Source organism: Rhinatrema bivittatum, chromosome 2, assembly GCF_901001135.1.
Source record: "Rhinatrema bivittatum chromosome 2, aRhiBiv1.1, whole genome shotgun sequence".
Taxonomy (NCBI): Eukaryota; Metazoa; Chordata; class Amphibia; order Gymnophiona; family Rhinatrematidae; genus Rhinatrema; species Rhinatrema bivittatum.
In genome coordinates, this window is record NC_042616.1 from 821076481 (window position 1) to 821100539 (window position 24059).

At 46.6% G+C, this 24059-nt stretch overlaps 1 protein-coding gene across 4 annotated transcripts in view; it reads right to left on the bottom strand.

Annotated features, from left to right (window-relative positions):
• Positions 1–24059, bottom strand: part of GRINA (glutamate ionotropic receptor NMDA type subunit associated protein 1) — a 169874-nt gene that overhangs the window by 12669 nt on the left and 133146 nt on the right. For all 4 annotated transcript variants that reach the window (XM_029592317.1, XM_029592314.1, XM_029592315.1 and 1 more), the window contains 2 exons: positions 17401–17529; positions 6991–7134 (listed from right to left, as the gene is read on the bottom strand). In XM_029592317.1, the coding sequence (XP_029448177.1) occupies positions 6991–7134; positions 17401–17529 (273 nt within the window). The remainder of the gene's footprint in view (positions 1–6990; positions 7135–17400; positions 17530–24059) is intronic.

Below are 24059 nucleotides of genomic sequence, written 5' to 3' on the forward strand. Positions count from 1 at the left end.
TAATTGTAAAGCACTGCTGCTATTTTCTATCTGTTCCAGCGCTGCTGCTAAAGGTTTGTTGAATGTGAACAGACATGATGTTACTAAACGAATGTCGGTATATAAAGAACCTCAAATAAATAAAATAAACTACTTAGGATATGAAGTCTCAGTGGAGGGACTACATCACCAAAGGAAAAGAATAGAAGCCTTACAAAAAATAAACACACCCACCACTCTGCATATTTGCAGGAAAGAGCGTAACTTTCAATAAATCATGACAGTTCATAGATCAGTATGCCGAGATCACACAGCCTCTGGTGAAACTCCTGAGGAAGGATGAGCCCTGGCAGTGGGGATCTGAGCTGCAAGCCGCCATGGATGAGTTGAAGAGAATACTAGGTACAGCTCCCCGTCTCACTTATCCAGAAAGTGGGTGGAGCTTCTTCCTGGAATTAGCCATCACAGTGCATGAGTGCTCTTTTGTACCAGAAATATGATACCGACTGGTGAGTCATAGCATAAGCCAGTAAAACTCTGAGAGGTGGAAAGGAAATATTCGGAGTGTGAGAAATCCCTGCTAACCACAGTATGGGCGCTTCAACACTTCCGAAACTATGTGCAAGGGGAGAAACTAATAGTAGAGACTTGCCATCACTCAAACGTTTTAGCCAGTGACCGAATCAAAGCCAGTCAAGTCTCCAGTAGCAAAATCGCTCCTTGGACCCTCGCTCTTCAAGGCTGGCCACTTGAGGTGCGAAATGCCCAAGGACATAAAAGCGCTGTTACTCAAAATTTAACCGAATTACATAATTGTAATGCTGAAGAAGAAAAAGTGGATCTCAGAACCTGAGACTGAAACAGAACTCCACCATCATTACGCCTATGACGAAGAAACGTGCAACTGTTTTCCTAAAGCTTATGTTGACGGATGTGCTTTCCGCAGGGATGGTGACCATGAATTAGTAGCCGGAATAGGAATAGCATGGGAGGAGAATCACCCCTGTGGTCCCCTCAGCTACGCTCTGGGATCCAAATCAAATCAGCATGCAGAGCTCACCGCAGCCCTGATAGCTACACAAATGGCTGTACAGCATGTTTTCCAGACCCTCATAATCTGCACAGATTCTGACTAGGTCAGACCTAACTTCATGACAAATATGCCTAACTGGAAAGCGAATCAAATGCTCAATTCTAAAAAGAAACCCGTCAAACACCGCAAATCAGTTCTAGCCTTAGATCAATTAGTGCAAGAAAAAGAAATGACAGTCTACTGAAAAAAGGTAAAAGGTCATTCTAAAGTCACAGCTATGGACAAAGCCGGCAACGACTTTGTAAGACCAACTTGCCAAGGAGGCTACCACATCAGATAGGCTCTGACAAATGAAAGTCTCCTGCAGTAGAAGTAAAAACAGTCACCAGGCATCAAACTAAACAGGCCACTATCCCCACACCCCAGTGGTGTAGCGAAGTGCCCAGAAAGGAGGTCCTACCCTGGGAACGTTCTATACCTTCATTCAGGCTCCTGATGCGAATCCCCTCACTAAAGTAGACTGTCAGACAGATGAGGAGTTACGGCTCCTCTATGCTTCCTGAAATCAGTTTCAGAAAGTATAAGATTTACTGATATGGAGCAGTACGCAGGGAATCATGCAGTGGATAGTTCCGCCATCCCATAGGGGGATCATGTTACAGCATGCGCTGGACATCGGAGTTATCACTGAAACAAGTAACCTAATGGCCACACATTTATTTATTTATTTGAAGTTTTTCTATACCAGCATTCGTGATAAATATCGCATCATGTCGGTTTACAATTAACAAGTGGATAGGGAACAAAAGTCAAAAATAACATTGATCTAAGTAATAATAATAATAATAGTAGTAAAAACATTAAACAAGAGAAGGCTAAGGAATGCAGTTACAATAAAACAAGGGAGTAATATAACTTGGATCGGAGAAAAAGAAGCAGGGGTTTAAATTCTCTCACATGCACCATGATGTAAAATCATACACAAAAGGTTGCCTCACCTGCTTCAGGTTCCAGCCCACTTCACCCGCACAGACACGAGTTATTACCATGCCCTGGTCTGATATTCAAACAGATTGAGTCAGGCCAGTTGTCAGATCCTCTAAAGCAGTGGTTCTCAACCCTGTCCTGGGGACCCCGCCAGCCAGTCGGGTTTTCATGATATCCACAATGAATATACATGAGAGAAAATTTGCATACACTGCCTCCATAGCATGCAAATTCTCTCATATGCATATTCATCAGTGAGAACCACTGCTCTAAAGGTAACAAATATGATCACAGCGACCTGTCTGTTTAATAACTGGGTAGAGTGCATTCCTGCCCCTTAACAATGCTTGAATCACGTGTTCGGACACTAGGGTCTGCCTATGAAAGCAGACTTGGACCAAAAGAATTTGGAGACTAATGTCGGAGGTAGAAAAGCCTATTATGATTTAAAAGCTACCTCTAAAGAGTATAAAATTGAAGACAAGGTCTTTTACTATAATTACAATAAAAACAAAGCCAAAGAAAGCAAATGTTTGCCCAGCTATAAAAACTCTCACACTGTGGAACTGTCTGTAGACCAAGATGCAGCGGAAATTGCAGATTACAACTATGATTCCAGAGATGAAGATATTTTACAAACTGACTATATCCTGTCTTATATGCCTTACCTGCCCTACCATTATGATCGTGGCCCACCTGCTATTTTTAATCACCGTTTTTAAGGGCCCTACATAAGAGACACTCAGGAAAACTCTCACAGTAAAGCCATGCACTTGCGAGACATCCCACATTCCCCATCTCTGGAACTGAATGAGGCACCGGATAATCAGTGATCACACTTTGCCACCTTCCAGACTAGGGAAAGGACGGTTGCACACATGTTCATTCTACCTCACGTCTGAGATGATGTCCCATATTTCTACAGCATGCACAGTGTAAGAACTACATTATTTCCTTATTTCTTGTCATCCTTTTATATATTTCCTGATACTATTCCACATTTTACCACTTCGCCTTTCCTCATTATAACAATGATTATATTCACTGTTATTCTATTACATTACTCCCATTCTATTATTACTGTTATGATTACTTATAAGTACCATGATTATTATTGTTGCATTATTCTTACTTCATTTTGATGTCATCATTGGTGGTCATACATGTCATACAGCTGAGGCCTGCACAGTAGCCTGATAGTTAGGCTTAAGCAGTGAAAAGCTCCATTGTTGGCTCATCCCACTTAAGAAGGGGGAAAAGTAGGGAGCTATCCCATGTTTAACCACTGAAAGCACCCAATATGAATCATAATAGCCAAAGAGGGATGCAGACAAGTATGCTGACAGGCCCAAAAAACACTGTCACAGCTAAAGAAAAGAAACTTTGCCCAGATGAGAACTTTAAACCAAAACTGAAGGATACTTGTCAAAATCTGCCTGTTTGTAATCTCCAGTGTAAATAAAACTAAGGCAGAGGGACAATGCTGAAACTTAAGCTCATACGCAGAAGTCACAGAGGTTAAAGGATCCCCCACCCTTGGAAGAAGGGGAAGCATTGTGAAACAGAGAAAATGCTGATGCTGGCAAACAGCCTCAGTCCAGACATAGCAGGACACCCCCCCCCCCCTCCCAAAAAGGGAAGGGGGAAAAAACCTGCAAAGCGGCAAAGACCTTCCATCCATTACATGATTATGCATGAGCTTATGCATATTTATCAGCTGGAAAGTATAAGAAAGGGGGGGGGGGTGAAATAAGGAAAAAAGGGAGCGGACCCGAAGCAGCTCCAGCACCCCTTATCAAGGAAGGTACCCGGCCTCAGGTCAGACAATGGTGAGGCGCTGAGAGCAGCCCGGCACCTCTGCCAGTACCAGAGCCGGAAGCAAGCCCTCTTAGACCGCCAGTCAGAGCCTGCTTCAGAGGTAAACAGAGGGAAACCAGGTGTAAGTAAGTTAGCTGTAAGTATTAATATATTAGGCAGGCTAAAGTTTATGGCATGTTTTAAACCACTCATGGTACAGAACTTTCTTTAAGGTAAACTGAAGCTTAGTAGTAGGATGTTAGAGACATGTATTATTGTTATCTTCTAAATGCTAATCCTGCCAAATCTGATAAAGAAAAGTCTAATTCTGTGGAGAACACGTTGTCTTTTCCTGAACTTAGGAGCATGAAGTTAAGTGGGAGGGGAACTGGAAGTGTCCTGAAGCAGACAGGTCCCTGTACCCTTAAAACTTACTTACATGCTGTCCTCTGAGAAAGCTGTTTTCTCCCTGACAAGGGGTAAATTTCTAAGTAGAGGCCTTCCCTGGATCTCCAAGAGAGAGCTAGAGAAGGCCAGACATGGTGTCCCTTTGTTCTCCCTTCACCATGATTTGCTTTATAAAAATAAGAGACCAAGATAATATCGTGAAATTGACTACCAGGAATCACTTGTGAACAAGATCTATAGAATATTTATTTATTTTATTTATTTAGTAACTTTTATATACCGACGAACGTTGGGAACATCTCGTCGGTTTACATATAACAGAACTGAGCAACAGGCTTTACAATTTTTGCGTAATTAGATAATTAAATAAGGAACATTCAGAGCATACAAATAACAGATTAGATTATATAAGTAAAATTATAAAAGTGTGATACATGAAAGAGGTTATCTAAAAGGGGGTGGGGAGGGGGAGATTCTGATATATAGGGGTGGGGAGGGGGAGATTCTGATATATAGGAGGGTATCCACAATTAAAGGAGGTATATATACACGTGATTGGGAACAAATTTTTTATATATAAGTTTTTTATATACAATATGTAGTCCTGATAAATTCACTTTATGGGGGGTGAGGGGGAAGAGGTAGTTTAGAGTAGAGGGAGGGGGTGAAAAGGAGGCGGAAAATAGGTGGGGGGAGGGGGAGGGGGAGAGGTTAGGAGTTGTAGGGGGTGGGGTTAGAGGGGTTGTGTGAATATAAGGGTAGAAGTAATTGAGGAGCTAGGATTGGAGACCCAGGTCTGCGGGGGGGGGGGGGGGGGGGGGGGGGGGGGTGGAGGGGGTGAGAGTGAATGTGTGTATATTAGGTATAAGAGTGTTTGAAGACCAGGTCTTCAGGTTTTGCCTGAATATTTTTGGGCAAGTTTCTTGGCGGAGGGAGGTAGGTAGCTTGTTCCAAAGAAGCGGGCCCTGCTAGGGATAGGGCTCTTTCGTTTGTGGTGCGGAGTTAGTAAGCTTAGGTGAGGGGGTGTGTAATGTAGCTAGATATTGTTTTCTGGTGGTCTATTGCTGTTGTGAAATGAGAAGTGTTCTTTGTACCAGTGCATGTTTCTGGTTGTGAAGAGATTTGTGTATTAGGGTGAGGGCTTTGAAGGCAATTCTAGATGCTACGGGTAACCAATGTAGATGTTTGAGAACCGGAGTTATGTGATCATTTTTGTGGGTGTTGGTGAGTATCCGGGCGGCTGCATTCTGGAGGAGTTGTAAAGGCTGTATGGTGTTTTTAGGCAAGCCTAATAACAGGGAGTTGCAGTAATCTATTTTCGTTAATATGAGGGCTTGTAATATGGTGCGGAAGTCATTGAGATGTAGGAGAGGTTTAAGTCTTTTTAGGGTGTGCAGTTTGTAGAAGCAGTCTTTGAGGGTATTATTGATGAATTTCTTGCAGTTGAGGTGACAGTCAATGGATACGCCGAGGCTCCGAACATGGGTGGGAAAGGTGAGGTTAGTAGTAGGAACATTGTTGTGTGTGATAGTGGGGGTCATAAAAATGGTGGGGGTGATATTAGGGGGTGATATGTGGATGAGTTCCGTTTTAGTAGCGTTGAGGGCGAGGAAGTTGTTGGATAAGAGGCTGCTTATTTCAGAGAGGGCGGATTTCCAAATTTCCATAGCTTTGTGTGTTGAGTCTTTAATAGGAATAAGTATCTGCACATCATCGGCATATATGAAGTGCGGAAGGTCAAGTTTAGCAAGGAGATGGCAGAGGGGGAGGAGATATATATTGAAAAGAGTAGAGGATAGAGATGAGCCTTGGGGTACTCCTTGAGCGAGGTTGTGTGGTTTGGAGGTGGAGTTCCCCATTTGCACGCTAAACTGTCTATCAGCTAGGTATGAGTGGAACCATTGTAGGGCCAGGCCAGAGATGCCAATGCTGCTTAGACGTTCTAGTAGGACTTGATGTTTAATGGTGTCGAATGCAGCGGAGATGTCTAGGAGAATAAGGATGTATGAGAGACCTTTGTCAAGACCTTTTAAGATTTGGTCAGAGAGTGAAATGAGTAAGGTCTCTGTGCTATGGTGTTTGCGAAAGCCAAACTGTGAGGGGGAAAGGATGTTGTTTTCATCCAAGTAGTCTGATAGCTGTTTGTTTATGGCTTTCTCAAGGACTTTAGTGATTAGGGGCAGGTTGGAGATAGGTCAGAAATTGGTGAGATCAGAGGGGTCGAGGGAGGGCTTTTTCAGTATGGGTTTAACAATGGCATGTTTAAGGTTTTTTGGAATAGTGCCAAGTTCAATGGACTTGTTTATGATGTTTGATATGGGTTTAGTGATGATCCCGGGGATGGAGAGGAGATGTTTTGTAGGAATGGTGTCTGTAGGGTGTGTAGAGGGTCTGATTTTTTTTAGGATGGATTCGATTTCTAGGGATGAGGTGGTGTCAAATGATGAGAGATTAGAAGTAGATTGGGGTTGTGTTGTATCGTTGTATGTTTGCTTGAGGGGGAAACGCGCCATGATGTTGCTGATTTTATTATGGAAGAATAAGGCAAGTTGTTCACATTTTGTCTGGTTGTCTATGTCTGGTATGGATGGTGTGCAAGGTTTAGTTAAGTTGTTAACTAGTTGGAATAGGGCTCTAGGGTTGAATTGTAGGTGGTGTATGCGTTTGTGAGTGGAAGTCTCTTTTGGTTTTATCGATAGCAACTCGGTAGGAGTGCATGTAGGATTTGAATTTATTTAGTTGGATGGCAAGAAAGAGAAAACAGTCAACAATATGTAGGTACTCACGCAAGTGAAGAGCAGGGCCCCCAGTGAGGCATAGACAATTTGCAAGATTTTGTTCCGGATGAAGATGCAGAGGATGCTGAAGACAAGGAGAACCACCACGCACACCATCAGCACGCCCATACAGGAAGTAAAGTCATACTTGGTCTGAGGTCACAAACACAGGTCACAAAGAAATCAATTTGAGCACAGATGGCATTAGAATTTTTATGTCAAGTAAACAGTGCTTGCAGCTATTAGGTGACTTTTACATCTGTTTCTCCCAAGCTTGGCTCTGAAAATAATAACACTAGAATTTAATAAAATGGAAAGTCACAGTGCAACTAAAGATGACAGTAGTAGCACTATTTATAATGGTTGTACCTTTATGGAGACAAACGGAGGAGCATCCCCCTCCCCCGGCAGCGCAGGAACGGCTGAATGCAAATCCAAGATGGCCGCCATTCCCGCGCTGTCCAGGAAAGGATCAGCCCCTGGTTAGTGCCCCGTAGCGATGGTGGAGAGGCAGCGGAGGACCTCTGACTGCTTCGCAGCTGGCGGACGATCTGATGAGCCCTCCCTGCTCTCTGAACACCCGGCACAAAACCTGAGCCTACCAAGCTGCACCTGTGTAGAGGCACGGCCCATCAGAAAACGGAGAGAAACTGCCCAAGAGACCAGTCGTAAACACACAAAGCAAAAAAAAAACACACCCAAAGAAAACAAACCTACTTCAGGCACTCAATACTGAGGAGGAAGCCGCCCGCACAGGAGAGCTGTGAAACTGCCTTCAGTTCCCTCTTTTTTTTTTTTTTTTTAAATGTTACCGAACATTCACTAACAGATACAAAGCCTTAAAAAAAAAAATGAATAGGCTGCCTCAGATCAAAAGCCTACCTGGAGCCTGCAGCCGCCTAAGCAACCTCGTAAAGGGGAGGGGATCTGGACCACCAGATTTACACCCCATAGGCCAAGCACACACAAGGGTCACCAACCCCCGACTTGCCCCTCTCAACCGGACAGGGAAGAACCCACTAGGATTCAAAAAACCCCTGGGAAGAAGGCTAAAAAAGTGTTCTGGAGGTATAAAAATAAACAAATTCCAATCCAACCCAAGAATGCTCTTCAATATCATACATTGCCTAACCAAATCCTCCAATGACCAAACATCACCAACATCAAAGCTCTCAAAGCAACAACTGGAGTTCCCCAAGGCTCCGCACTATCGGCGACACTCTTCAACATTAATCTTCTCCTGATATGCCACTTCCTCTCAAACCTTAAACTGACTAACTTCATATATGCTGATGACATCCAAATACTTATCCCTATACACAACTCTCTGGAAGACACCTACAAAAAAACAGCCAACTACCTCACCAAAATAAAGCAACTACTAACTGACATGAGACATCCTAAACATTGATAAGACAGAAATAATCATGCTGGATAGAAAGAATAACCCTACACACATACCAACACTCAACATAATGAATCAAAAGTCAGCAATCTCCCCTGTCACCCATGCCTGCAACTTAGGAGTAATAATTGACAAGGAACTATCATTCAAGAACCACATCTCCACAAAAATCAAAGACGGATATCACAAACTCCTAACCCTATGACACCTAAAACCTTTCCTTTCCCCCCCAACGACTTCAGAACAGTCCTCCAACTACTCTTCTCCAACCTGGATTACTGCAACTCCCTGTTTTTCAACTTACCTCTCACCACCATCCGACCGCTCCAATCCTTCAAAATACAGCTGCCAGAATACTCACAGGAATGAAAAAAATATGATCACATTACTCTGACTCTCATATCACTACACTGGCTCCCAATAAAATACTATCCATAATACACAAAATAATATATGAAAAACAAATTGGCTAAATGCATCCATAAAACTCCACTCACCAAACCAAAATCTCCGTTCAGCTAACAAAGGTCTTTTAAAAATTCCACCAGCTCGTCACAAACTTACCTCAACTCGGAAGAGAGCCACATCCCTAGGAAGCCCCGAACTATGGAACTCCCTCTCAACCGAACTGAGAACACAACAAATATAAAAGCCTTCAAAAAAGAACTAAAAACTTGGATGTTCACCAAGCCTACCAAAACACCCTATGTCTCTATACTACATCCTCCCTCCCTATCAGTCCTCAAAAACATGCAGACCCAATCCAAAACACGTAATTTAAACTGCACAATTTACAACCAAGCTATGTTGTAAATTATAACTATGTTATAATTAAAGATAACTATGTTAACAACTGTATGAATTTTTGAACACTCTGTTAAACATCGAAACTTTGTAAACCGTTGTGATGGCGAAACCGAATGACGGTATATAAAACTTGATAAATAAAATAAATAACCCAGGATCTCACGCAGAGGGACTAATTTACAGCAAAGTGGACTGGAGGTATAACCCAGGCTCTCATGGAAAAGCACTAATATACAGCGGAGTGGACTGGAGGTACAAAGGAAAACTGGTTCTTACCTGCCAATTTTTGTTCCAGACAAGTGTGTTTATGCATCCCTACCAGATGGAGGCAGAGAACAAAAGGTTTGACGCACTACTACAAAACTGAGCGACATCTGTATCCAAGCCAAGATTAGAAATTATTCCCCTTTCCTAGGACGAACTAGAAAACCCAGGATTGGATTCCTCTGAATGGAATCTACAAAACTCCAGTACCAGCAATGTCCTGTCAACTGCTGAACACAAAACTTAACTGTTGCAATTGGTAAGGAAAACTTCAATATCAAGCGGATGAGTACCAGGAATATCATTCTTTCGGCAGTAGCACCGCGGCTCGTCTCTGGACTGATCTGTGGTATTACAAGAATGAAAATTAGCAGGTAAAAACAAAATGTTCCTTTCCTGAACATACCCAGATCAGTCCAGACAAGTGGGATGTACCAAAGCAACCCTACACCGGGCGTAAAACCGAAAGACCCACTCTCGACACTTTCACAGAAAGTCGCATCGTCCTGCGCTCAAACATCAGAATCAGTAATGCTTGGTGAAAGCATGAAGTGAGGACCACATCTCGGCCCTAGAGATCTCTTGGGGAGACACCAACTGACACTCCACCCAAGAGGCTGCTTGTACTCTAGTTGAATGTGCTGTAAGACCAGTCGGGATGGCACGACCCTTACAAATATAGGCTGAACAAATAGCCTCTTTCAACCAGCAGGCCAAAGTAGCTTCAGATGCTTTCTCCCCTTTCTTTGCACGACAGAACACCACAAAGAAATGGTCCAATCGCCTAAAAGATTTGGTGACCTTCAAATAACACAACATGATGCGCCGAACATCCAGAAGATGGAGATCTCTACCCTTCACAGAATCTTGAGATCACTCTGGGAAGCCCAGGAACTCAACTATCTGATTTACATGGACGGCAGAAACCACTTTTGGCAGAAATGAAGGCACCATACACAAAGACACACTGTTGCTAGAAATACACAAGAAAGGATTGCTGCAAGAGAAAGCCTGAAGCTCCAAAAGCCATCTGGCTGACCAAATCACCACCAGAAAAACAGTCTTCAACGGAAGGTCCTTCAGGGACACTCATCCTAAAGGCTCAAAAAGGGTCTCACAGAGGACTCGCAAGACTAAGTTAAGGTTCCAATCCAGACATACTTTTTGAACCAGTGGTCTCACATGCTGCACCCCCCTTCAGGAATCGGATAACATTGGGATGAGAGGCCACAGGCTTGCCCCACACCTTGCCCCTCAGACAACTAAAGGCAGAAACCTGGACATGGAGTGAACTATAAGCCAAACCCTTGGACAAGCCCTGCTACAGAAAGGACAAAAATTTGCAAAACGGACGCCACCAGAGGATCCAGCCGCTGCTGAACACACCAGTTCTCAAAAACCTTCCAAACCCTGACATAAGCCATGGAAGTAGAAGGCCATCAAGCCTGGAGAAGAGTAGAAATTACTGGCTCCAAGTATCCCTTCATGTGCAATCGCTGCCTCTCAAAAGCCAAGCCACAAGACAAAAGTGGTCATCTTGCCACAGTAACTCCGGCAGATGAGCCAGCCTCAGAGGTTAGTCAACTGTCAGACACACCAGATCCGCAAACCATGGACGATGTGGCCACTCCGGCACTGACCCTGGATGTGCTTCTATGCACTATAGAACTCGACCTATGAGCAGCCATAGGGGAAACACATACAGAAGGATCCCTGTCGGCCAGGGACACAATAGAGGATCCAGTCCGACTGAACCAACCTCTCTTCTGCGACTGAAAAATCTTGCTGTCTTTGCATTGGCCCACGTGGCCATGAGATCCAGCTGCGGATCACCCCAATCTGGCACAAATGTGATTCCATGCTTCCGCGGACAGCTCCCACTCCCTAGAATCCAACTACTGCCTGCTTAGAAAATCTACCTGCATGTTGTCTACTCTCACTACATGAGATGTCGCAAGTCCCTCGAGGTGACATTCTGCCCACACATAATATCTGAGCTTCCCAAACCTCAGTGGGACTCTTCATTCCTCCTTGACGGTTGATGTACTCCACCATTGTCGAATTGTCTGAAAACACCCGAACCATGTGACCTTGGACCAGATGCAGAAACTCTTCCAAGGCCCTGCGCACCATCCTTGTCTCTGACTGATGGACCAGGCCTTCTCCGCCACTGACCAGAGACCCCTGAGCCGAACAACCCAGGTACACTGTTCCTCAGACCTTAAGTCTGATGCTCATGGCCACTACCACCTAATCTGGAGCTTCGAAGTCCACTCCTCTTTCCAAGTTGCTTGACAGTCACCATGCAAGGCTGGACAGGGATTCCTTCAGAAGGGGCAATATTACTCAACACAGATAATGCATATCCTTTTCAGTTACGGTACAGCACTACCAAGACTATGACACAGTCCGCTTGTTGCCTGTAATTACATCGTTTATTTTCCTTGTTCCTTTTTTGTTCACAGATATACACTGTTATAAATGTTGATACCATTTGTAATTTGTAAGTTTCTCTGTTTAAGTTATACTGTTAAATGTAATAGGTTGTTGCAATTGTAAACCGGAGTGAAGGCCGCTAGCTATACCTCGGTATAAAAAAAACAAAACTGCTTAAATAAAAACAATGGCAAAAAATACTGCTCCCACATCAGATTCCACCAGGACAATAACGTCTTCTCAGTGGACGCATGTGAGCAAAGGCCCAAGGCATCAGATCCAATGTAGAGGCCATGGAGCCTAGGACCTGTAAGTAATTCCAGACACTGGGAACAGGGAGGCGTAGAAGCCGGGTGACTTGCTGTCCACTGTCAGATATACCCTGCCCCTCAGGGTGTTGAAGTGGGCTCCTAGGTACTCCAGAGACTGAGATAGAACCTGGTGACTTCGCCACATTGATCACCCAACCCAAAGAGCTCGGAGTGATCATCACTCACTCCACTGAACTAGCGCATTCATATTCCGTCTTCGCACAGATGAGCCAATCGTCCAGATATGGGTGAACCAAAATCCCTTCTTTCCTCAAGACTGCTGCTACCTTCGTGAAGGTTCGAGAAGCAGTGGCCAGCCTGAAGGGAAGAGCCCGAAATTGGAAATGCTGGCCCAACACTTTGAACCGCAGGAATTTCTTTTGCTCCTTTCAAATGGTAACATGCAGGTAAGCCTCGGTGAGATCTAATGACACCGGGAACTCTCCTTTGCGGACAGTCACAATTACTGTATGCAGAGTCTCCATCCAGAAGCGCGGCACCCGTAAGCTCGTGTTCACCTTTTGCAAATCCAAGATGGGACGGAAGGTGCCCTCCTTTTTCAAACCACAAAACAGATGGAGTACCTTCCCTGTCCCTGCTCTCTCAGCGGCACCAGACCTATTGTTCGAAGCTGATCAACCTTTGCAGAGTCTCTTCTACAGCTTCCCGTTTGTTTCGAGAAGAACAGTGGGATGCCAGAAAGGCATCCCTGAGCAGCCGAGAAAGTTCTAAGGCATAACCGTCCCTTGCAACCTCCAGCACCTCCTCATAAAAATGGGACAACCAGCCCCCTACTGCTGCCCGCAAGGAGTGGGCGAGCCTGGTTTCATTATGACGGCTTATTTCCTCCAGCCCCCTGACCGGAACTGCCTCTGGAAGACCTGCTGGCCCTCTGAAAGGACTGCTGACAACTGCTAAGAACCAGAGGAGGAAAACCCTCTCCTGGATCAAAACCTCCTCGACTCGCGAAAGCCGGACGGGATGGAAAGACCTTCTTATTGCTTTTCTTGTTCTCCAGCAGTCTATTGTCCTTGGTTTCCCCTAAGGACTTCAGAAGCTGATTTATGTCTTCCCCAAAGAGCAGCTTCCCCTTAAAGGAAAGATTACATAACAGAGTCTTGGACCACATGTTCGCCGACCAGCTGCGCGGCCACAGAAGCAACTGGTCGGCGAACATGCCACCACTGAGACCATGCTCCAAGCTGCAATGCACACCAGATCATACAATGCATCCACCATGTAAGCCACTCCCTCTTCCAGCTGCGCCACCTGAGCAGGGGACAGCACTCCATTTGATGCCTGTTCCTGCAGCTTCTGAATCCACCATATCGCTCCATGGTGAGACCACACCTTGAATACTGTGTACAATTCTGGTCGCCACATCTCAAAAAAGATATAGTTGCGATGGAGAAGGTACAGAGAAGGGCAACCAAAATGATAAAGGGGATGGAACAGCTCCCCTATGAGGAAAGACTGAAGAGGTTAGGGCTGTTCAGCTTGGAGAAGAGACGGCTGAGGGGGGGATATGATAAAGGTCTTTAAGATCATGAGAGGTCTTGAACGAGTAGATGTGACTCGGTTATTTACACTTTCGAATAATAGAAGGACTAGGGGGCATTCCATGAAGTTAGCAAGTAGCACATTTAAGACTAATCGGAGAAAGTTCATTTTCACTCAACACACAATAAAGCTCTGGAATTTGTTGCCAGAGGATGTGGTTAGTGCAGTTAGTGTAGCCTGGTTCAAAAAAGGTTTGGATAAGTTCTTGGAGGAGAAGTCCATTAATGGCTATTAATCAAGTTTACTTAGGGAATAGCCACTGCTATTAATTGCATCAGTAGCATGGGATCTTCTTAGTGTTTGGGTAATTGCCAGGTTCTTGTGGCCTGGTTTGGCCTCTGTTGGAAACAGGATGCTGGGCTTGATGGACCCTTGGTCTGACCCAGCATGGCAATTTCTTATGTTCTTAAGCAAGCGCGCTGCATCATACTAGCATAACGCAGCTTGAAGACACAAGGCTGACACCTCAAACGTGCTCAAACTGAATTTCCAACTTGCGATCCAGGACATCCTTCAGTGCGGCAGACCTCCCCACCAGAATTGTAGTCTTCTTGGTCACCGAGACCGCCGCTTCCACCTTCCAACAGGTAAACCTTCGCCATTGCCCTTCTGACCTTCATGCCCGCCTCCAGAAGTCCCACTCCCGGCTGAGCTTCTGAATCTTCTTGGAAATAGGGAACACTAGGCAGACCCCGCAGACCATCCAGGACCAGACTGACGCCTTCGTTATCCGATTCCTCCTGAGCTAATTTCACCCCCAACTCTTCCAACACCTAGGGGTTGAGAGGCCGAAGCTCTTCGTTTCTAAGATGGACCACCCGAGGGTCATCTCAGTCAGCCCCAGTCCCCTCAACAAGGTCCGGATTGCCCTTGCCCACATCCGGATCCAGGTTCCAATCCACACCCAAATCGCCTGCTGGAGTGTATGCCACATCCTCTTGCAGCTCATCTGAGTCATCCAGGTCCCTGGGGTCAAGATCAGTGCCACACAACCCCAGATGCTTGCAAGCACACCCAGAGGAACCCGCTGAAGCCTGCCGAGGTCTCTTGGGCGGCCCTGAGGTCCTCTCCTTGGGTCTCTGCTCACCTGCCTTCCTAGCCAGGAAGGCCTCATGCATGAGTAGGGAAACAATCCCGTAGGCCCTCAAACACCCACTCAGGACCACTAGACTCTGAATCTGTCCCCTCATGCCCCTCCTCGAGCTCCCGCCCCACCGGAGAGAGAGAGAGGAGTTGGGGGTGGGGGGGGGGGGGGGACACGACACCGGAGTCCCAGCCAGCCAAAACCCCCTGGCTGCGATCCCCCTCGGGAGCAGAGGAAGTGGGGACCACCACCTTGGCCCCTGCCACGGAACCCGCAGAGCAAGAGGCCCTTCTGGCCTTTGGACCCTTAGCAGAGGATCCCTCCCCACTGAAGCACAACCTGTACACATAGATAGGGAATTCAAACGAGCTGACCAAAGCCCGCAGGCCTTGCAGTCTTCCATGTGCGGATTTTCTGCCATCGGGCCTGTTCACACTCGCACTGCCGTGCACCCGCGTTCCACTGTGAGGTAGGTCACACCACGTGGCTGCTGAGCCGTGGCACGTAACAGTGACATGAATACAGCTCACATCAAAAAGCATCTCACAGAGGAAAGCTGTGGTGCACAGAAAAAAAAAACAAAAAACTATTCCCCGCCGGGGAAGTTACAGCGAGAGCCCGTGTTGGAACACGCCGCTCCCACGTCCTCTCCAATCCTGGTAGCTCCAGAAGTCGGCCGCTCCCGGCATTGCTCCGCAGGCAGATTTACCTGGCTGAAATCCTCTCCGAGTTCACTGACTTTTTTTTTTTTTTAAACAAAACTTAAGCAACAAAAAATCTGTTAAATGTAAAAAGCTCCGGCGTAAGTTCCTGTTCACTGTACACCGACGTGATATCTTTGATGAGCGGCGGTGTATAAAAATTTATAAATAAATAAATAAATAAATACACACACAATAAGAACCCCACAAGACAGCCAGCAGCAGACAGGAGGTGACCTTGGGGCACAACGAGAGAGCCAGTCCTCTGGCTATCAGGGGCCCCGGAGCTAGTGGGCTGCAACAGCCAGGAGTATCCAACCCCCCCCATTCGCCCAGTTTAACCAGAGGGATGGCCCACCAAGGAACCTGGTACCTCAGGGAGCAGATCCAACTCCCCAAACTCCAGAAGCAGTCAAGACTGAAGGTTTGCACCTCTGCCATCTGCTGGAGACAGAGAAATACTGAGGGACTGCAGGTGGCACTCTTGGTTAATTTAGCAGTGCCTCAAAGTTTTTGTTCTCTGCCTCCATCTGTTGGTGGGGATGTATAAACCCACTTGTCTGGACTGATCTGGATACGTTCAGGAACCCAGGATCTCACGAGGAGGAACTAACGTACAGCAGAATGGACTGGAAGTATAACCCAGGATATCACACAGAGGGACTAACGTACAGCAGAGTGGACTGGAAGTATAACCCAGGATATCACACAGAGGGACTAACGTACAGCAGAGAGGACTGGAGTTATAACCCAGGATATCACACAGAGGGACTAACGTACGGCAGAGTGGTCTGGAAGTATAACCCAGGATCTCACACAGAGGGACTAACGTACAGCAGAGTGGTCTGGAAGTATAACCCAGGATATCACACAGAGGGACTAACGTACAGCAGAATGGACTGGAAGTATAACCCAGGATATCACACAGAGGGACTAACGTACGGCAGAGTGGTCTGGAGTTATAACCCAGGATATCACACAGAGGGACTAACGTACGGCAGAGAGGACTGGAAGTATAACCCAGGATATCACACAGAGGGACTAACGTACGGCAGAGAGGACTGGAAGTATAACCCAGGATATCACACAGAGGGACTAACGTACAGCAGAGTGGACTGGAAGTATAACCCAGGATATCACACAGAGGGACTAACATACGGCAGAGAGGACTGGAAGTATAACCCAGGATATCACACAGAGGGACTAACGTACGGCAGAGTGGACTGGAAGTATAACCCAGGATATCACACAGAGGGACTAACGTACGGCAGAGTGGTCTGGAGTTATAACCCAGGATATCACACAGAGGGACTAACGTACGGCAGAGAGGACTGGAAGTATAACCCAGGATATCACACAGAGGGACTAACGTACGGCAGAGAGGACTGGAAGTATAACCCAGGATATCACACAGAGGGACTAACGTACGGCAGAGAGGACTGGAAGTATAACCCAGGATATCACACAGAGGGACTAACGTACGGCAGAGTGGTCTGGAAGTATAACCCAGGATATCACACAGAGGGACTAACGTACGGCAGAATGGTCTGGAAGTATAACCCAGGATATCACACAGAGGGACTAACGTACAGCAGAGAGGACTGGAAGTATAACCCAGGATATCACACAGAGGGACTAACGTACAGCAGAGAGGACTGGAAGTATAACCCAGGATATCACACAGAGGGAATAACGTACAGCAGAGTGGTCTGGAAGTATAACCCAGGATCTCACACAGAGGGACTAACGTACAGCAGAGTGGACTGGAGTTATAACCCAGGATATCACACAGAGGGACTAATATACAGTGGAGTGGAATGAGATATATAATAGGATCTTTTGCGGGCTTACCTGAAAAGAAAAGAGAACCACAGTAAAACAGACAACTACTGTAATCCCCACAGCCATGATAACAGAATCTGTGTCATAGAAACTGGCAATCATTCCAACCATGTATGAGAGGCTCAGAGTCAGAATGGACTGGAAAAAAAAAGGAGAGAGAAAGAGACACATTATTCCATACGTTTATGTCAAGCTGGGAATCAAAATGTAAGACAGTTCTTTCCAACCCATCCACCAGTATCAGAATCTGGCCCCAGGACAGACAGATCCTATTAATTTCATTTTGTGACCCCTGGTCTTTGTAGTTTTTGAAAGAATAAATAACTCATTAATGTTTACTAGTTCTACTCCACTCGTTATTTTATAGACCTCTATCATATCTCTCCTCAGCCACTTCTTCTCCAGGCTGAAAAGCCATAAAGATTCGATTGTGCATTTAGTCTCTTGCAGGATCTTTATCCTGTTGGACTCTATGCTATCTTATTTAAGATTTATTTATTTTTTTTATCTATCGACATTCGTAGGTACATCATGCTGGCTTACATCGAACATTGTTAACAGTAAAAGATAAAGTTACATGAACAGGGCAGGGGCCTCAGTGGATCTACGGAAATATAGGCTTTACAAGGAATATGCTTGACAAAGCCTAAACAATAAAGAGATAACCATAAATGCAATGTTAACGTAAACGAAAATTACATGTAGCAGGGCAGTGGTTAAGGGTAAGCTTGTTTAAATAGCCATGTTTTGAGTTTTTTCTTAAATTTATGAGTGCATGTCTCTTGTCTGAGATCTGGAGGCATAGCGTTCCTGGTGCAGGGGCCAGCTATGGAAAGTGCTCGTTCTTTTGTGGTGTTAAAGTGGACATAAGGTGCCACCAAGTTGCTCTGCTCTATCACTGCGATATAATTTGTACCCTGGTATAGCACTGTCCCATTGGTTATCCTCTTTCCATCATGTCTCCTCTGAGATGCCAATTCACTGCTCAACTCTCCCATCTTACTTCTTAGACTTCTGGCATTAGCATACAAGTATTTCAAAAGGTGTTTTTTGTTTGCATTAACATTCTGGTTTTCAGTTGACTGGGATAAATTAGAATCTTCTAGCTCAGGTGAGTTTTTAATTACAGGCACTTGGACTATTTTTCTTAATATTGGAACCTCTCTGTCGGGATGCCCTAATTCTAATGCTTCATTAGTATCCTTCGAAGATACCTCCCTGCGAACTATGCCTGTTTTCCCCTTTGATTTAGTTTAAAAGCTGCTCTCTCTCCTTTTTAAAGGAGATAGAGTAGTGATGATCATCAGATTGACCAGAGTTGTGTCTAGCAGGGCTCCGATGAAGTCCAATTATTGCGATAGGCTGAGTTGAGACTTGGAGTAGTTGAAAACAAACCCTAGTAACTCCAGCAACCAGATAGTTGAACACATGGACTCTTCGACCTCCACCCGAGATATGGAAAAATGAACTCCCAGTTTACAAAGGTGCGCTGCCATACATGGCTATGCATTTTGTGAAGACACGTGGGTCTGATGCATACCCAAATGGCAGAATGCAATACTTGAACTGGTTTCCCACCAGGAATCTGAGATACTTCCGGTGACCTGGAAAGATCTCTATGTGGGTGTAGGCATCTTTTAGATCAAGCGAGCATTGCCAATACCCTTTATGCAAGAAAGGGATCAGGGTGCCCAGAGAAACAATCCTGAATTTTTCTCTTTTGATGAATTTGTTCAAGGCCCTTTGGTCTAGAGTGGGATGGAGCTCCCACATTTTCTTTAATATCAGGAAATACCGAGAGTAAAAACCTGCCCTCTTTGCCCTGGTGGGATGGGCTCGACTGCCCTGGCTGTTAAGAGGGAGAAGAGATCTGCTACTAGTACCTACTGATGTACCACTGGGCCCCAAAATGGGCTCGGGGGCAATTTGGCAGGGCACTCAGATTTAATTGGTACCTCTTCTAAACGATGGACAGAACTTACTGGTCTAAGGTTACACCGGGCTACTGGCTTGCAAAGAACCTTATCCTTCCCTTGACCGGCAGGTCCATCGCTCTGGATACGGGCGACCTGGCTATGATCCCTGAAATCTAGTCAAAACCCCATCCTCGGAATTGACTGAGGTGCCAGCTGGGGCTTCGGGGCCCTCTGTTGCCTGGGGAGGCTCCAAGGGGTCTGGTGTTGCTGATAGGAGCAAGGAGACAGAGGATAGTATTTCTTTGGGTGGAAAGAGGACTTCCTGGGCCCAAACCTTGATGACTTCCTGGCTGAGGAGGGTGGGTCCTGAGAAACATGGCTGAGGAGGGTGGGTTAGAGAAACAGGGTGAAACCTGATCTGGGCCACTGTCCTTCACTTTATCTCTGAAGAGAACCTCCCCCATACATGGCATGTCAGCGAGTCATTCTCACATCTCTGGGCTGAGATCAAAGGCCACAACCATGCGAGTCTGCAGGAACCTAGTCCCACTGCAAAGATCCTCAATGCCATTTCAAAAACATCATAGTTTCAATGGATCCCATGCTTTCCACATTCCAGACTCTTATGCACCAGTGACTCGAGGGTATCTTGCTGCTAAGGCAGTTGCTCGGCAACCCCTACACCTGCTTCAAGATATCGCACATGTACCAGGTTCATACAGTATTAGTAGGCCACTATGCAGTCAATGAGCACAGCACCCTGTAACACATTCCTACCAAGAGCATCCATCGCTCTCTGATTCTTCCCCGGAGGGCACCAAACAATGGATCTGAGAGCACTTGGCCTTCTTGCGGGCGGATTTGACAACCACCAATTGGTGGAGTAGCTGACGCTTGTCAAATCCAAGGGCTTTTTAGATGATATAAACAGCATCCACCTTCCTGTTAATGGGAGGAACCATGAAGGGGTGTTCCCACATCCTCAGTAGTAACTTCACAAGTATCTTGTGCACTGGGACTGCCACAATCTTCTTAGGAGGCTCCACATACTGGAGGATAGCATTTTGTGCCTGGTATCCTCTTCAGTCTGCAACTGAAATAGGATGGTCTGTGCCATCATCTGGACAAATCCGTGAAGGAGAGGTCTTCCGGTGGAGACTTCCTTCACTCTTGGGAGGCCATCTGAAGTATCATCAGAAACAGAGTAATCATCCCCTAAGGGTCAAGGGTGCCCTTGTCTCTGCTATCATCGACTGGTGACGGGGCCCTGGGCGCTCATCTCCTAGCCAGAGGTGAAGGCACCGGTTCTACTGACTGTTTTGGCCTGGGCCCTAGTGACTTCCCTGGTACCAGGGGAGTTTCCACCTCTGAGGAACTAGGGATGAGCACTGTATTGGCTAGTGGCAGCATCGGTGCCACCCGAGAACCAACACTGGGGAAGGGGTTGGTAACAAACCAATAAGAGCATCCAGCAGCGGCTCGAGTAATGATGGTGCCAGTGGTGCTCAAACGCCAATGCCACACCATTGCCTTCTCCAAGGACTGCTGCATGCACACACCTCTCCAGTTCCTCTTCGAAAATCAACGATGCCAAGACTGGGAGGGTCCCAGGAGGTGCAACAAGATCCTCTTTGGAACTGAAAGGAGGATAGAAGACAAGTAACAGGATCGCTGGCATAGATGGAGGATCAGCTCTCCTCAAGACTGGGTTGCTTTGGGGGGCATTATAGCAGAAGCTGGTGTATCCCTGTGCCTGGCACCATGCAACAACGGGGACCAATGACAATGCTTCTTCAGCTTCCCTCGATGGTCAGATCGGTTCCTCCCCGGTGCAGAGGTCGAGGGCAACGAACCCAACCTCCTTGACTCAGAGGAATCAGATGATGGCCCATCTCCGGCATCCCTCGCAGTCTACGACCTCGATGGAACTGGTGGTCCCGCCGATGTCGATGGCTCGGTGTCCATCAGTGTGGCTCTGAAGTCCTTCGATGCCGATGCTTCCAATGCCTATGCTGATGGCTCAGTATCTTACTGAGTTGAATCTTGCGTCCTTTCAGGGTCATCTTGGCGCACTTGCTGCAACCCCGGTCGTCATGCAGTGTCCCAAAGCAGAGGACATATCTGTCATGGGGGTCCGTAATAGACATAGTCCTCGTACAGCTGGGACACCGCTTAAAATCAGGCGTGGACATGTCATTGCGAAACAAGAGGGAAATGAGATTGAAATAGGAAAATTGGTTCTTACCTGCAAATATTTGTTCCTGTAATACCACAGATCAGTCCAGACCAGTGGATTATGCACTCCCACCAGCAAATAGAGTCAGAGAGCAAAGCTTTGAGGTACTGGTATCCCAAGTGTGCCACCTGCAACTCATCAGTATTTATCGATACCCAAGCAAAGTATAATTGACAAAAAACACCATCTAATTCTCAAAACAAGGGCGAACAGGAAAAAACTCCCTCAAGGGTCCGAAACAAACGACCCCAGTACCTGAAAATCAGGTTTGAACTACGATTCATAACAAAAACCAAAATATTATAGAATTATTCTGATAGATTCCCTATGTACAGCAGCTAATCGTTAGGTAAATCAGTCTTTCGGTAGTAGCACTTGGGTGGGATCCTGGACTGATCTGTGGTATTACAGGAACGAAAATTAGCAGGTAAGAACCAATTTTCCATTCCTGTACAAACCCAGATCAGTCCAGACCAGTGGGATGTACCAAAGTCACGTTACACCGGGTGGGAACCCGAAAGACCCGCTTGCAAGACGCTTTTCCCAAAAAGTGCTTGGACCGGATCCCTGACATCTAGACAATAATGCCTTGTGAAGGTATGCAGGGAAGACCAGACTGTGGCTCTACAAATCTCCTTAGGAGACAACTGACACTCCACCCAAGAAGCCAATTGCGCTCTTGTCGAGTGAGCTTTCAAACCAGTTGGGACGGGGCGACCCTTCCTGATGTAGGCCAAGCAAATTGTTTCCTTCAGCCAGCGAGCCAAGGATGCCCACCCTTCTTCGGACCTCCAAAGAGCACAAAAAGGTGATCTGATTTTCGAAAAGAGTGACCTTCAAATACCGAAGGAGAACCGGGGGACATCTAACAGATGAAGATCTCTCCCATAGCGGGGTCACGAGCCCAATCAGGGAATCCGGGTAAGTCCACAGACTGATTAACATGAAAGGCAGACACCACTTTCGGCAAAAAGGAAGGGACCGTGCGCAGGGACACCCTATCAGCCGAGATGCAAAGGAAGGGATCCCTACAGGAAAGAGCCTGCAATTCTGAAATACGCCTCGTAGAACAGATGGCCACCAAGAACACCATCTTCAAGGTGAGATCCTTTAAGGAAGCATGTCCCAGAGGCTCAAAAGGGGTATCACGAAGCGCCCTCAACACAGATTGAGATTCTACTCTGGGTATAACTTACGAAGAGGAGGATGAAGGTGCTTCACCCCTTTCAGGAAATGGACAATGTCCGAGTGGCTGGCTAGAGGCCTGCCACCTACCCGCCCTAGGAGACATCTCAGGGCAGAAACCTGAACACGCAAGGAATTATAAGCCAAACCTTTAGATAATCCCTGCTGCAAAAACCCCAAGACCTGAGGAATGGTCGCAGACAATGGCACTAAACCCTATGGGTCACACCAGACTTCAAACACTTTCCATACTCGAGCATATGCCAGAGACATAGAGGGCCGCCTCGACTGACGCAGGGTGGAAATCACCTGTTCCGAATAACCTTTCATCCGTAACCGCCGCCTCTCAAACACCAGGCTGCGAGAGAGAAGTGATCCTCCCGATCCAAAAAAATGGGTCCTTGTCGGAGGTTCGGCAGATGAGCTAGGCGTAGTGGGCAGTCTGTCGCCAACCGTGTTGGCCACTTGCAGACTAGGGCATCTAGTCCTACCGCCCCTATTTCCTTCTTTCGGCTGAAGAACCGGGTCCACCTTGGCATTGACACGGGTCGCTATGAGGTCCAGTTGGGGAACACCATCGGGCACAAATGTGATTCCAACCCTCCTGGGATAGTTCCCACTCCCCGGGATCCAGCTGTTGACAACTGAGGAAGTCTGTCTGCACGTTGTCCACGCCTGCCACGTGAGAGGCTGTGATGCCTTCCAGATGAAGCTCGGCCCAAGCGAAGAGGAGGTGTGCTTCCTGTGCCATGGCCGGACTCCTGGTTCCTCCCTGGCGACTGAGATATGCCACCGTGGTGGCATGGTCTGAGAAGATTCAAACCATTCTCCCCTGCACCAGGGACTGGAATGCCAAAAATGCTTTGCAGACTGCTATTATCTCTAGGCAAATGATAGATCATGACCGTTCGGGTAAGGACCAGGTTCCCCGCACCGCATGACCATGGCACACTGCTCCCCAGCCTTGAAGGCTTGCATCCGTTGTCACGATCACCCAATCCGAGACTTCGAGGGGCATCCCCTTCTGTAAGTTGTCTTCCGACAGCCATTACAGGCTGGACCCGATTCGCTGCGACAAAGGCAGGTGTAACTGGTACTGCTCCGCCACTGGGTCCCACCGCGAGAGTAGATCTCTGCAATCTCAGGTGAGCGAAGGCCCAAGGCACCAATTCCAACGTCGAAGCCATGAACCCCAGATCTTATAGGTAATACCACACTCTGGGAATTGGAAGCTGTAACAAGAGACAATTGTTGCTGCAGTTTGTTCATTCTGCAATTATTATGCTCATTGTTTAACCTCGTTAAATCACAAAATATGGAATATCTTTGTT